This window comes from Pelmatolapia mariae, linkage group LG8 (genome assembly GCF_036321145.2).
Source record: "Pelmatolapia mariae isolate MD_Pm_ZW linkage group LG8, Pm_UMD_F_2, whole genome shotgun sequence".
In the NCBI taxonomy this organism is placed as follows: Eukaryota; Metazoa; Chordata; class Actinopteri; order Cichliformes; family Cichlidae; genus Pelmatolapia; species Pelmatolapia mariae.
This window is the reverse complement of record NC_086234.1, coordinates 30,178,596-30,192,378: the sequence shown is the minus strand read 5'-3', so window position 1 is coordinate 30,192,378 and position 13,783 is coordinate 30,178,596. Positions and strand designations below refer to the sequence as shown.

General features: G+C 41.7%; 1 protein-coding gene across 4 annotated transcripts in view; it reads left to right on the top strand.

Moving 5' to 3' along the window:
- Positions 1-12,745, top strand: part of exoc6 (exocyst complex component 6) — a 71,579-nt gene extending 58,834 nt beyond the window's left edge. For 2 of the 4 annotated variants that reach the window (XM_063481777.1, XM_063481775.1), the window contains one exon: positions 6,892-12,745. In XM_063481777.1, coding sequence (XP_063337847.1) covers positions 6,892-7,018 — 127 coding nt within the window. In that variant the 3' untranslated portion in view covers positions 7,019-12,745. Of the gene's footprint in view, positions 1-436; positions 591-6,891 lie in introns of those variants that run through there. The other 2 variants (XM_063481776.1, XM_063481774.1) reach the window with 1 other exon arrangement.
- Positions 12,746-13,783: the final 1,038 nt, after the last annotated feature.

Below are 13,783 nucleotides of genomic sequence, written 5' to 3'. Positions count from 1 at the left end.
ACAATTTCCCATATTTCAGGGTTAAAGGTTAAAGCACACTCACCTAGCTTTCACTCTGTGGGTCACCCTGCAGGATGTATGATAGGACGTTTCAGAGGGGATGCTGAAGATCCCAGCCAATAAGCAACAACCTGTGATGGGTTCAAAAAATCTAAATACATTTTGTCTTGTTCTATGTCTGTTACATATTATTATATGTATGCTTTATAACTGAGAGTGTGTTCAATGTTAAAGAAGTTCAAGTCATTTATTTTGAAATTTTTCATGAGGAATGCACTAATGTTTGGTACGATTGATTTATGGTCATTTATGATTGTAAGATTTTAATCAATAACTCTTGTACATAACCTAGAATTGGCTCGGTTTCCCCGCCCTGCCTGTGTTTTGCTTCTCTTACTGTTAATGTTCTTTCTCCTCTTTTTCTGCTGCTGCTCAGAGTCTACAGGGGGTACGTGCAGCTTCCTCACTGCTTCATTCTCTATGCATGCATGTTTCAAATCATAACACAACAACCCCTGTGTGTGTGCGTCTGTGCGCGCGTGTGTGTGAGTGTGTGTGTGCGCGCGTGTGTGTGAGTGTGTGTGTGTGTGTGTGTGCGTGTGTGAGTGCGTGTGTGTGTGTGCGTGCGTGTGTGTGTGTGCGCGCGTGTGTGTGTGCGTGTGTGTGTGCGCGTGTGAGTGTGTGTGTGTGAGTGTGTGTGTGTGTGCGTGTGTGAGTGCGTGTGTGAGTGCGTGTGTGTGTGTGCGTGCGTGTGTGTGTGTGTGTGCGTGTGTGAGTGTGTGTGTGTGTGTGAGTGTGTGTGTGTGTGCGTGTGTGAGTGCGTGTGTGAGTGCGTGTGTGTGTGTGTGCGTGCGTGTGTGTGTGCGTGTGCGTGTGTGAGTGCGTGTGTGTGTGTGTGTGCGTGTGTGAGTGCGTGTGTGTGTGTGAGTGTGTGTGTGCGTGTGTGAGTGCGTGTGTGTGTGTGCGTGCGTGTGTGTGTGTGCGCGCGTGTGTGTGTGAGTGTGTGCGTGTGTGTGTGCGTGTGTGAGTGCGTGTGTGTGTGCGTGCGTGAGTGCGTGTGTGTGTGTGCGTGCGTGTGTGTGTGCGCGCGTGTGTGTGCGCGTGTGTGTGTGCGCGTGTGTGTGTGCGCGTGTGTGAGTGTGCATGTGTGAGTGCGCGCGTGTGTGAGTGTGTGTGCGCGTGTGAGTGCGATTGCGTGTGTGTGTGTGTGTGAGTGCGTGTGTGTGTGTGCGCGCGCGTCCATTCGCTTCAACACATTCTCACCTGTTTATCATTCGTGGTTTGACAAAGAAAGCTGTAAATGCTGGTTCTTTGTTAAATCTTCACATTATGTCACATTTGAGATTTCACTGGTTATCTGAAGAACGTTTGTTAGTGTAGTTTTATTATATTGTAAGCATGATCTACACTAACTAAATAGTGGCAATAATAATAATAGGAAAAACTTCGTTGTGATCATGAGTTTACTCATCATGGACATGATTAATCTTGATCATCATTAATCTTGAGCTGTTATGTTTTCAGGGTGGAGTGATTGTACAGCACACAGATTATATGACGATAAAAAAACAGAGTTGAATTTATTGTGGATTTTCTCTGATCCACACTAGTAAAACTACAGACCCTGCTCCCTCCCTGTACGATGGGGGAATTCATAGATTTTGAGCAAAGACAGCAAGCAGGAGGGTGTTTAACAGAAGCTGAGCTACATAGTTCTACGTATGTAAATATGAGACTTTTAAAGCAAATTCAAAGTCAGCTGGGAGCCAATGTAGAGAGAATAAAACTGGGGTTATGTGAGCTGGTTTACTAGAGTGAGGCTACCTGCAGCAGGTATCACTGGGAGGTGTGAAAGACGTGATTTATATAAACCAGTATATAAGGCATTACAATAATCATGTACAGTTTTCTCTAGCTCAGAGCTTATAGCTTGCTATATGCTGTTCCAAAAAGAAACAGGAACATAAGCACTTCATATGTGGACCAAACCCCAGAGAGGAATTAAATGTGAGGCCAAAATGATGAACGCTGATCTTTGCAGATGACAGGGCTCGCAAAATCGCTAGCCCGACGTCCCGGGGCTAGCGATTTTTCCAGTCGGGCTACCAAAATCCATTTCAGCCCTGCCCGTCGGGCTATCATAGGAATGAAAGATATGTCAATGCTTTTGCATTCTTTCACAAATGTAGCTGAGTAATTATGTCATCGGCATCGATGAGCCACTGTCAATATGTGACACATTGAAATCGCGTTTGAATTTGCGCTTGTTTTTTGCTTTCACTTTCACTTTGCGTCACTTTGCGATCGCGCGAACTGTGTGTAGAGAGCGGCAGCACTAATTGGTAAGTCACAGATTAACTGCGCACCAATTCCTCTGACATCGTCTTATCAATCGTTAGCTTACTATCAAACATGGCAAGTGAAATCTCCTGCAGCAAGCTTAAACATGTGATAGAGGTTGATTGCGCAGAGAATTGCTGATCGTTATGTAAGTATGTGTGTAAGAGCAGATGGATTTACGCAGGTATTTTAGTTCTGCAGAGCCAAACAAGACAGGTCAGGGTGAAGACGGGACAGCCAAAGAAAAGCCGACCACAAAACGGAAAAGTTATGACAAATCAGACAATGAGGGAAAAAGAAAGCGCAGCTTTTTTGGTTTCATGGACAAAAGAATTTATGTGGCTGGAATATGACGAGCTAAATAACATAATGTTCTGCCGGGTGTGTTGTGAGTTTCCCTCGATTTCTGAGTCGACAAGTGCCTTTGTTACTGGGACCAGTCATTTTAAGAAAGACCCCATCAGAACCCATGAGAAATGCAAGAAATACATTATTGCTCAGTCTGCAATATCTTTCCCAGAACAAACACCAATTGCAAAAAAGATACTAAAAGTAAACCAAGCATAACAAGAAGACCTGAAAAATCTGTTTAGAACAGCGTGCTATGTTGCAAAGAGTGAACTACCACTGGCAAAATTTAGCAGTCTTTGCAAACTTCAAAAAGCAAATGTCCTAGATCTTGGTTCCACTTGCCTCTTACCCGTGATTTCAGTGGAAATTTCAAATTCAGGATCTGACACAGACTGATTCATTTTGTACACAGTTATTGCAAGTTCATATAAATTTCTGTTCAATTAGAACCAAATATTTGAGTTGATGGTTGAAATTGCTGTTGTAATTTGTGTTTTAAATATTTTTAGATTGATGTTTTGTTTCCTTTACAATATTATACATTAAAGTATAATATTGTAAAGGAAACAAAACATCAATCAAAAAATTGTCCTCTTTTTTTTTATTCGGGCTACTTAAATTTATTTTGGGCTACCAAAAACTGAAGAGTGCCTGCCCGAAGGGCTACCAGGGATTTTGAAATTTTGCGAGCCCTGGATGAGCAACAAGAAGCACTTCACTGATTCTTGCATGTATTACAGGAGGGGCTATAATAGCCTGAGTCAAAACAAGGCCGTCATTGGAGCCAGTTACTAATCCAGGATAAACAGTCAACTAGGGTGGACAGCCTGTTCAGCTGCCAAGGCTTAAGAGACACATACAACTGAATGTCATAGGCACAGAATTGATAAGAAAGGCTTAAAAACAATGAAACAATACTGACTAAAGTAAGGATGTAAAAGGAAAATAATAATGGAGCCAGGATCAAAGCTTGTGGAAATGCTTGTGAAAGATCCAAGACAGATGGAGGTAAAATGCCTAATGAGGATAATGGGGATTTGATCTTACCCATTATACGAACTAAAGTATTTAGTGTAATTGGAGAGAATGAGGTAAATGACTCGGAGCACTGAAGGCCATCTTCATAAGAGAGGGAACCGAGGGAGACGTCCAAATAAAAAATACATTCAAGTCAGAATCAGAGGCTGTCAAATCATGGTGAGATGGAGGAGAAACAATGCTGTTAATAAGGTCAAATAACACACCGGGATTGATTTTAATGCATCTTATTTAATGGTGGAGTTCTTTAAAATAAATCCTTTACGAGCAGTCAAACCTTTGGACAGTCGTTCTGCTTTTTAACAGGACACGTGGTAGTCTTGGAGTTATGCTTTAACACCATGTTCGTGTTAAGTCACCAGCCAATTTAAATAAGCTGGTCGGATGTATATATATCTGACCCAGTGCAGGTTAGAGAAAGTCTTAAATAAATTCAAATTTTTAAAAGTCCTGACGTATTTCTGCTGTATAATTATTTCAACCTGGGAAAAGTTCAAAGAAACCTTTAAAAGTCCAAAATTGCCACATTGCAAACTGCATCTTAGCAGTAACAATGTTATTGAAACTACCAAAGAATATCTTTGTCTTAATATTTGATTAAGACTGCATATTACCTCTGCCAGGGAGAGGTTGTGAGTACTGTGTGCACGCGTGTCATCATCCCGCCTGTAAACTTGACAGCTTGAGAAGTTTTACATGAACTCTGGTAAAACTTTGTAGATTGGGGTCACGTCCAGTAAAATGAGTTTGCAGCCACCACGGTCTGCAAGGTTCAGAAAAAGAATGATATATAGGATTCTAAATATCATATGTTTAGAATATAAATATATATATGTATATATATATATATACATACACACACACATGTGTACATATATATGTATATATATTAGTGCTGTCAATAGATTAAAAAAAATTAACTAATTAATCTCACAATTTTCTGTTATTAATTGCGATTAATCGCAATTACTTGATCAATAGCCTGGATCCAATTACATTTTTTCAACTTTATATTTTAAGATTGTAACAGACATTTATGCAATACAATGAAGTAAATGCAGAATAAACACAAATAATGTATGCTGAAATTCCTGAGCGTTTGCTGGACTATGCTTAAAATGTCCAACAATCTTGCGACATTTGGCCAGAGCCCTTTCAAATGCGCTGTCATTAAGAGAAACTGTGACCGTTCTTTGCAGAATGTGGGCCATGCAGGGCATGTGTTCAAATGGAAGTAGTCTGGCGGCTGCAACCATGTTACGAGCACTGTCGGTGCCAAGCATGGTTACCTTGTGCTTGATTTTCCATTCGTTTGCAACATTCAGAAAATGGTCAGCACACGCCTCAGCATAGTGTCTCTCTTCAGTTTTACTCACTGTTAGTGCAAACGATTGCACAGTCCAGTCGTTATCAATAAAATGCGCCGTGACCCCCAAGTAATTATCGTTGTTCACCGAAGTCCAGTGGTCTCCGGTGAGAGCGACGTTCCTTACTTGCACAAGCTTGCTGGACTGCTGAGCCCTCTGGTCCTCATACAAAGTGTGCAGTCTCGACACAATGGTTCCTCTCGAGGGCAGATTGTAACACACATCTCCTGATGCAGCGCGACTGACTTCTCTCAGTCCATCATCTTCTACTATGCTAACTGGTCGGCAGTTTTTAGCTATCCAAACAACCAAGGAATTGGTTAATTTTTCTCTCACATTTTTTGTTATTCGTCCACGAGCACCATACTCCTGAAGCGTAGACTGGCGAGGTCCCGTAGAGGCGGATTCAGTTGGGTGTTTTGCTCTCAGGTGATACGCCAGTGATGAACTACTTCTGTGGTACCTGAATTCAGCTTTGCGAATTGTGCACCTTACTCTCGTTTTGTCCAACAAACCATCAGGCAACTTCTTAAAGAGAAACTTTCCACCCAAAAGTCCACCCTCATCCATGCTTGCGTGTGTTAGCTAGTGTTAGCTAGATAGTAGCATGGTGTCACTTCTTCTTCTTCTAATCATTTCTGTCAGGCCAAACGCCAGCATAGCACACTGTTGCCCCCTCCTCCAGAGGTGCTCATGAGTTTGAAGGTCTAAGATTACAGGAAATTAATTTTAAAAAATCAGCGTTAAATTTTTTTAACGCGTTAAACATTTCGCGTTGATCTTAACAATTAACGCGATAATTTTGACAGCACTAATATATATATGTACACACGTGTGTGTGTGTGTATGTATGTATGTATGTATGTGTGTGTGTGTATATATATATATACACATATACATATACATGTGTATATATATATATACACATGTATATGTATATGTGTATATATATTTAATGAGCTAACACAGTTAGCGTTACGCTCGCGTTAACGAGCTAACCGTGCTAACGCGTTGATGGCATGCAGCCCCACGCACGGGGCGATCTGCGTTAACTCGTTAACTGAGATTTGCCACGTTAATGCGGTTATGGCGTTACCGTCATTTTAACAAGTAAACGCTGACAGCACTAATATATATATATATAAACATATATGACCTCATCTGTTCTGTGTCACTGAGTGTGGAGGAGCTGCCTGCATAGAGGCAACATAACCAAAGCAGACAGAGTGTCATTATACACCACTGAGTACCTTTCAACAGCAGACAGCTTCCTCTCTGAGTTACTTTGGTGCTTCCATGTTCTCTTTTCTTCATCTCTGTCTTTGTTGGGATTGAGGGTAGTGACAGATCCCCATCCACCTGTTTACACACTGTTATACTGGCTAGCCTAACCCAGTATGCTGTTTAGAAGTGTTATTTACAATGAAGACTTATAGGATTACAAACTGCCTGTTTGTTCTTACTCGTGAGAACCATGAGTAAGAAGGTTGCTTAGTTAGTTCTGGTCCATTGTTCCCTGACCCACAGTCCTCTGTTCAAATACCATTACACATTCAAGCATCTTCAATTGCCATTAAAGTTTTGTTGATGTGCTTTGTTCCAAGTTCAGCTGTTTACTCCACACCAGACTCAAATGACCTGAAATACAAATGTTCCAGAGTTAACGTAGCTCAACTGAGCTGTAACAGCCGTCTGCAGACAAAACTGTCTTTATCTCCACTACATGAGAAAGTGTTTTTGTTTTTTCTCACTGAATCATTTGTTAGTGATCCTCTCCATGTGTCTCTGTGTCCAGGATGAAGGACACCAGTAAGAAGAACAACATCTTCTCCCAGTTCAGGAAGAATGACAGAGACAAACAGAAGCTGATAGAGACTGTAGTCAAACAGCTGAGGAGTCTGGTCAATGGCATGTCCTCTTAAACCCACACACACACACACACACACACAGGCAGGAGTGATGTGTGTGAAACAAGAGACAAAAAGATGTAAACATGAATGGAGTCACATGCACGTGTTGAACTGCCAACAGAAGGACTTTTTCGCATATGTAAAAACAACAACACACCAAATGGCAAAGACACACTTGTGAACCACGCGGGGAATTCTAGGGACAGATACACAGCTTACAAGTACACACAAGTCACACACACAGTTTACATGAAGGCAAAGCAATAGACAAACTGTACAGAGTGCAGGAAATCGACTCTGCAAACACATAAAGTCTCCTTAGCTGACTGAATACTCGACGTATAAACGGCATACAGCAGTTTACTGAACTCCACACAGGAACAAGCAGTAAAATGTTTGTAAAGTATTTTTAATGCAGACGATGAGACGAACTATGTTTTGTACTTTTGTGGGAGTGCAATGGTTGCTGCAGAGCGAGAACGCTACAGCACAGGAAATGACAGGCACAACTATTGGGACGATGAGGTCAAAGGTCAGTAACACCAGTGAATGGCACCAATCACTACCTGATGCTTTGTCAGACACATTTATAAACCGAAGCCATGTGCAGTAAGTTTATCTGCTGGTTAACCTAGTCAGTAAAAACCAGCTGTTTGGAGGAGTGTGGTCGTTAACGAGTAAATATTTCAGCCCATACTAACCTGCTGAAGTCCTCTTCTTTCTTTTTGTTGTTGTGCATTAAGATGAGCCTCATTTTAGCTGAAAACATATTTCCACAGACACTCAGTGTCTGAGCTTAGACTCATGCAGCTGATTCTGTTTAAAATGTAAAGAAAAGCAGAACTAATGACATATCAGATATTTAAACTGAACAAATGTACCATTTTAAGAATAATAGCACATTTTGAATTTGATGGCACATCTTTAAAAAGTTTTGAAAAGACAGATGTTTCCCACTGTGTGAAGCTGTGCTGCTGGAATAGCTGCAGTATGTGGTTTAGTATTGTCCTGCTGAAATATGCAGGTCTTTCCTGAAAAATACGTCCTCTGTTGCTCTAAAACCTGTATACACCTTCCTGCATTGATGGCCTCTCCAGATGTGCCAGCTGCTGATTCCATAGGCATTAATGCAGCCCCACACCATCAGAGATGAAGGCTGAGTGCTGGTAACAAAGCAGATTCTCCCTCCCGTCTTTAGTCCAAACATGGCAGTAAGAATGTCATTTTGGCTGACCTCAGAACAGTTTCCCACTTTGCCTCAGTCCATTTTAAATGAACGTTGGTCCAGAGAGGACAGCAGAGTGTCTGCGTCGTGTTCACATGTGTGATTTGTGGATGGCAGAGTGAGCTGTGTTCCAGCTGAAACCCGAGTTTCAGCTGGAACACAGAGATTTCTCTGAATCTTTTGATGCTGTTATTACTCTGGATCAGACGTTCACAGTCTTCAGTCTTTTGCAGCGCAGTACATTATTCTGATATTGTTCTGTTAATTGTACACGTAGTTTCTTGCAGATTGGTGATCCTCTTTACCTGGTCATGTTACTGACCTGTTGCCAGGTAGCTCCAGCTGTTCCTTTGTTAGATCACTTACTTTTCAGCTTTTGTTGCCCTGTCTCACATTTTGCTGCTGCCATCAAATTTAAAATGAGCTACTAATGTTCTTGAAATAGTCAAATGTTTAAGTTTAAATATTTGATAAGTTTTCTGTGTTATATTGTGAATAAAATACAAATGGTTGTATTCTGGTTTTATTTACATTTCAGACAATTGAAATGTGGGAATCATACTGTGAAGCAGATCTGTAATAACGATGAAGATGATGCTTATCTTTTCGTGTGTTGGTTTGTGTTTCTGGTTAGATACTACATCACAACAATAAAGGTGCAGCAGTTAGTGCTGTGTACTCACAAAGAAAGGTTCACATCACAGCTGGGCCCTGTGTGTGTGACGCTGGCATGTTCCCCCTGCTCTGATACTTTGTTAGAATGGAAAGAAGACATGTTGGAGTCACAGTGAGAGACGGTTTAAGAGTCTGACTTTGTTAAGTGTCTACAATCCTTTCAGCACTGCTGCACTGAGAAGTCCACATCACAGCTGGGCCGATTCCATCCACAGGTTTCAGTTATAACTGTAGACCTCAAAGCAAGTTTGTGCTGAGATTTGAACTTCAGTTTGACTTTTCAGCTGGGCCTTATGTGAAATAGTCATTTAGACTATTATGACACATTATGAATTGTCCTTTATAACTCAGACCATCACCAGCTGTGCTGAAGACATGGTCTGTGCTTTATTCATTACACCTAAGCAGTACTGGTAACAATGTTTCTTTGTATCAACCACTTAAACATTTATAAATTAAAATCATAACTTTTCTGCCTGATGCTCAGCCTCGTTGGCCATTCCACTCGTCTGCGTAAAACTGCAGCCACACTCGAAGTAAGTGCAGCGACGCGGTGGCCAGAAGTGACTACCAATGAGAGTGCAGGTTACCACTGATTTAAAACACATTAGCTAACCAGAGTGAGGAGTGTATGCAAGCGACCAGCCATCAGCATCACAGCGATACATGACGAGCAAATCCTTCCCAGTGTGGCTTAAAGCTGCACGTGTGCCTGTCATGTACGGCCTGGTTCGCTACTTTACTGACTTTGACCAACTCCAGAGGGGTTTGAATGGGCTTGTATCGTGTTAGGGTGAGCAGGTGCTTAATGAATGAATGAATTTCTAGAAGTTCATTAAAAATGTAGTAAACTTTCATGTAGTAAAAACGTCTCCCTGCTTCGTGTTTCTAACCTTCCTGCGTATGAATGTGTCATGTCATGTGACCCCGACAAAGACCAGATGACGTTCATCGTCCCAATACTTCACCTGTTGTTGCTGTAGCTCTGGTTCTGTGACAGGAAAGAGAAGCTGAGGTGATTGATGAAAAACAGATGAGTGGATGATGATGTCTTCAGAGACTGATGTTCATGAAAAAGTGATGTTTTATTGAACTTGGTGGTGTTTGCTGTTGTTTGCTTCTTCTGCCTGACATTGTGAGTTTAAGCCAACCCTGAGACAGTGACTGAACATGCAGGAGCTCAGTGTGTGCTTACATGAGAGAACAGCAGAGGGACGAGCCTGGGACTGAAGTTCTCACCTGTCCATGGAGTCTCTGCATATTTAAATGATTTGACCTGTCTTATATAGATACACATGTTGCACAACATAATACAAGGCTTGATACCAAATAGTTTGATTCGTTACCACAAAAACAAGATCGATGCTGGTCAGGTCTTTGCAGCTTGTTGCACTGGATTGTATTACATTGTGCAGGTGTAAACATCTGGATTTGTTAAGGCCCTAATAAGGGTTGATGAAGACTTTAGGCTGAATTTGTGTGACACTGTAAGAAACAGCCCTGTTAATGTGTATGCATGTGATGCCACCATATAAGAAATTCACTACAGTCATAGCAAACTAACACCTGGTATTAATATGTGGCTTGTGTCTGCAATATGTTTAGTATAAATGCAAGGAGAACACACACGAGTCCGACTGTTACTGGATCAGCTGGATCACCTCTGTAGGTGTAAATGTAACGTGATTGTGAAGCCAGTGTTTTAAAACTGGCCGCGATAAGCGAGGGGCAGATCTAAGAAACAGAAGGATGCTAACGGTTTGTTAGCCAACATTGTACCCTGGTTGATCCTCCCGTCTGCCTCTAAAGGACGCCATATTTAACAGAATGAACACGTAGGCTAGTGACTAAAACTAATCAGGAAAGTGTTGGCTGGGGCTTATTTTTCCATAGACTTCTATACAAGTATTTCGTCTCCTGCTGACCACAGAGGTTCTTTTTAGACCCGGAGGCTACATCCAACCTGCAAGTTTTATAAACTGAGGCACTGCACTACAGTAAACCAACTATGCATGTGTCCTTCAGGCTGATTCCAAGCAACCTGAAAAAGTATGATGCCAGTAACTACTACTCTGTGGTGTTTGTGGTGTCTGCAGCTGACCGTGTGCACCATCCACAAGGGAGCAAGACTGCACGAGGTCGACGACGTGGGTCATTCATACAAGATCCACTCGACCTCCTTAATATCACTTAATTATTCTTTATGATTTCTTTAGCATATTCTAAAACCTCAAAAGCTCAGCATGATTTTTTCCCATAACCAGCTTTGCACATTAGATTATATAGAAATGATATATTAGATTTAATGTGAAGTTTAAAATGAACTGTTTATCATTTTGAAGAAGAGCCTGGTACCTGAACGTGGGTAAAAAGGACAAATTCATACAACATTTTGGCCAGATAACTACCTGCATCAGAGCAGTTCTAATATCCAGGTTGCCGGTGCTCTACACCACAGACAGTAAAGCAGGCCTGCCTGTGTCCGCATCAGCACATGTTAATACCAGGTGGCGATGGAGGCTACGTTTCCTCATCACGTCGAGCTGGTGTCGCCCACAGCTGAAATCACGCCCCGGCATTACTGGGCCTGTCCGTGGTGCTGAGGGTGGTCAGGTGGACTCTTCACATTAACTCTTCTCATACAACCCACCCAAAATATTTGATTCACGCTCACATGGAAACGAGCTCCACGGGGGATCGTAATGTAAAGTTGATTTTAAGTGCACATATTTAATCGCTCAGTGGTCGTTGTGTTCTCTTCTTTTTCTTTTTGTTTCTCAGGGTGAAATCAAGCTTTAGAATCACTTAACACACAAAGCACAGCAATAATGAATTGGTTCCTTTACAGCATCACAGGCAGGTTGACATTTTGTAACAAGACTGTTTCTATTCTGTTTGTGTTTGGGCTCTATTTCCTCCTCTGCAGGTGTTTTTGCACTGTAAATGAGTTTTTTTCCTTTTATGATTCATTATTTGCCTTTTTTAATGGTTACTTGTAAATGCCAATGTATATATTGGATATTTTGTAAAGAAAATATTACAGCAGCCTGTCTGCTTTAGAGAGAATGTGAGGTTGACGGTGTCATATGAACCTCCATCAACAGCTAAAGTAAATATGTAATTAATAAGAGTTTGAATTTGCATTTGTTCCTTTCCTGTTAAATGCAGCTGAGTGCAATATGAGGACCTGAGTGATTGAAGTTGGTACCTTCTCTTCACACAACTGCATGATTAAAATGTAAAGAGCTGGCTCCTGCTCCAGCATACATCCCATATGAACTGTGTAAATAGGGTCCCATGCATTTCTGCAGAGTTTCTCTCTGGGTTTCATCACACCAGTCACACCATTGCTTCTGCTGGTTTGAAAGTAGCTACAGCACCTGTGTCGCAATATAAATAAAACCCAACTTTCATACAAACACAGCCTGTACTGGTCATAGCTGATGTAAGCTGGAAACACAGTTCCATGTCCTGATGTCCAGCAAGTCAGCAAACTCAAATGGGTGGAAGGATTCAAGGTCTGACCCCCGGATTTTAAAGACGGGGACCACAGTAATCGGGTCGGGGCAGCAGAATGGGGAGCGTGACTCTTGAGTTATTGGCACTGACCACTGGTCTACCACATCTAAGATTAAGGCCTAATGAATGTAGGTGATTTCGATTTAGTTTTAGCACAGAGGAGTTTGTTTTCTCTTGTCATTTGCAGACGTAAAGAGAGGGTACATTTGAATATCCAAAGGAATCCTTGCTTTGTCATTGTTCTCAGTAAGAAATGCAGACTGAGATGTTGTTTCCCTGAATTTGTTGTTTTTATTTTGTGTGCTGTAATAAAAGGTTATCCAACACTAATGGCTTCCTGTTGTTGAACATACTGTTTGATGCAAAACTCGGCGGGCAGGTTATATTTAAGACCGATACGTCCAATTGTCCAACAAGACGTGCGCGTCTGACTGGTCAATATTCACGTTGCTGTGATGGATAAAAGTCAGACTGAGCCATGGTAACATTATCCTCTGGTAGTGAATTCCTGTTCACTACCAGAGGATAATGTGCTGCTTTAAGAGTAGACAAAGGGTGGCTCTTTTTCTGAAAAACATTCTTATGATTTGCTAAAGAAAAAAAAAAGCTGATATTTGATGTCTATTTACAAGAAAGACTGGAACCAGTCTCTTGGACAGGCACTGGGCACTGGAAGCTGCACAGGAAGAGATGGTGAGTAGGAGCTGTTATTTGCATCCAGATGAAATGAAAAGCATTGTTTACCTGCACTTCCAGGTAACTGGGTTCTGATTGCTGTTTACTCTTGTGTCAGCGTACCCAGGGTGCTGAAAGCTGTCCCAGCTGTCCCAGAACTTTGTCCTGTTCTGGGACTTAAGTGCTCACATGGACAGTGACAGTGCGATGTAGAGGGGTGTGATTATGAAAATGCTGATGTAGTGTTTTTATGCAATTTATTCAAAAAGAGAAAAAGATTAGATAAAAGGAGTGGCTCAGGGCTCCGCACAGACACCTCACTGATATGACTGATGGTCCGTAGATGTGTAATGGTGCCTAATCTCAAACCAGCTTTACACATTTTGAAAGAACCGAGCCTGAAAACAAAATACCTCTCGTTGGGCAGGTGTGTGTGTTAGGCTATGCCATCATGCTGAGCAGACCCTGATTATCAAACTCCAAAAAGTGCCACTTTGTAAAAAATAGTACTTGTGAGAGCAGAGTGCTGCTCCACGGAGCGTTCCTGGACACCTCGGTGATACCTGCCCATATTTGGTGCAGTGCAAAGGTTGTCAACGGTAACAGAGTGGGAAATAAATCAAATTAGCTCAGACTAATTAAACAAGTTTGTTCTGTTGGTAGCCTGACCCTTTAAACTAAAC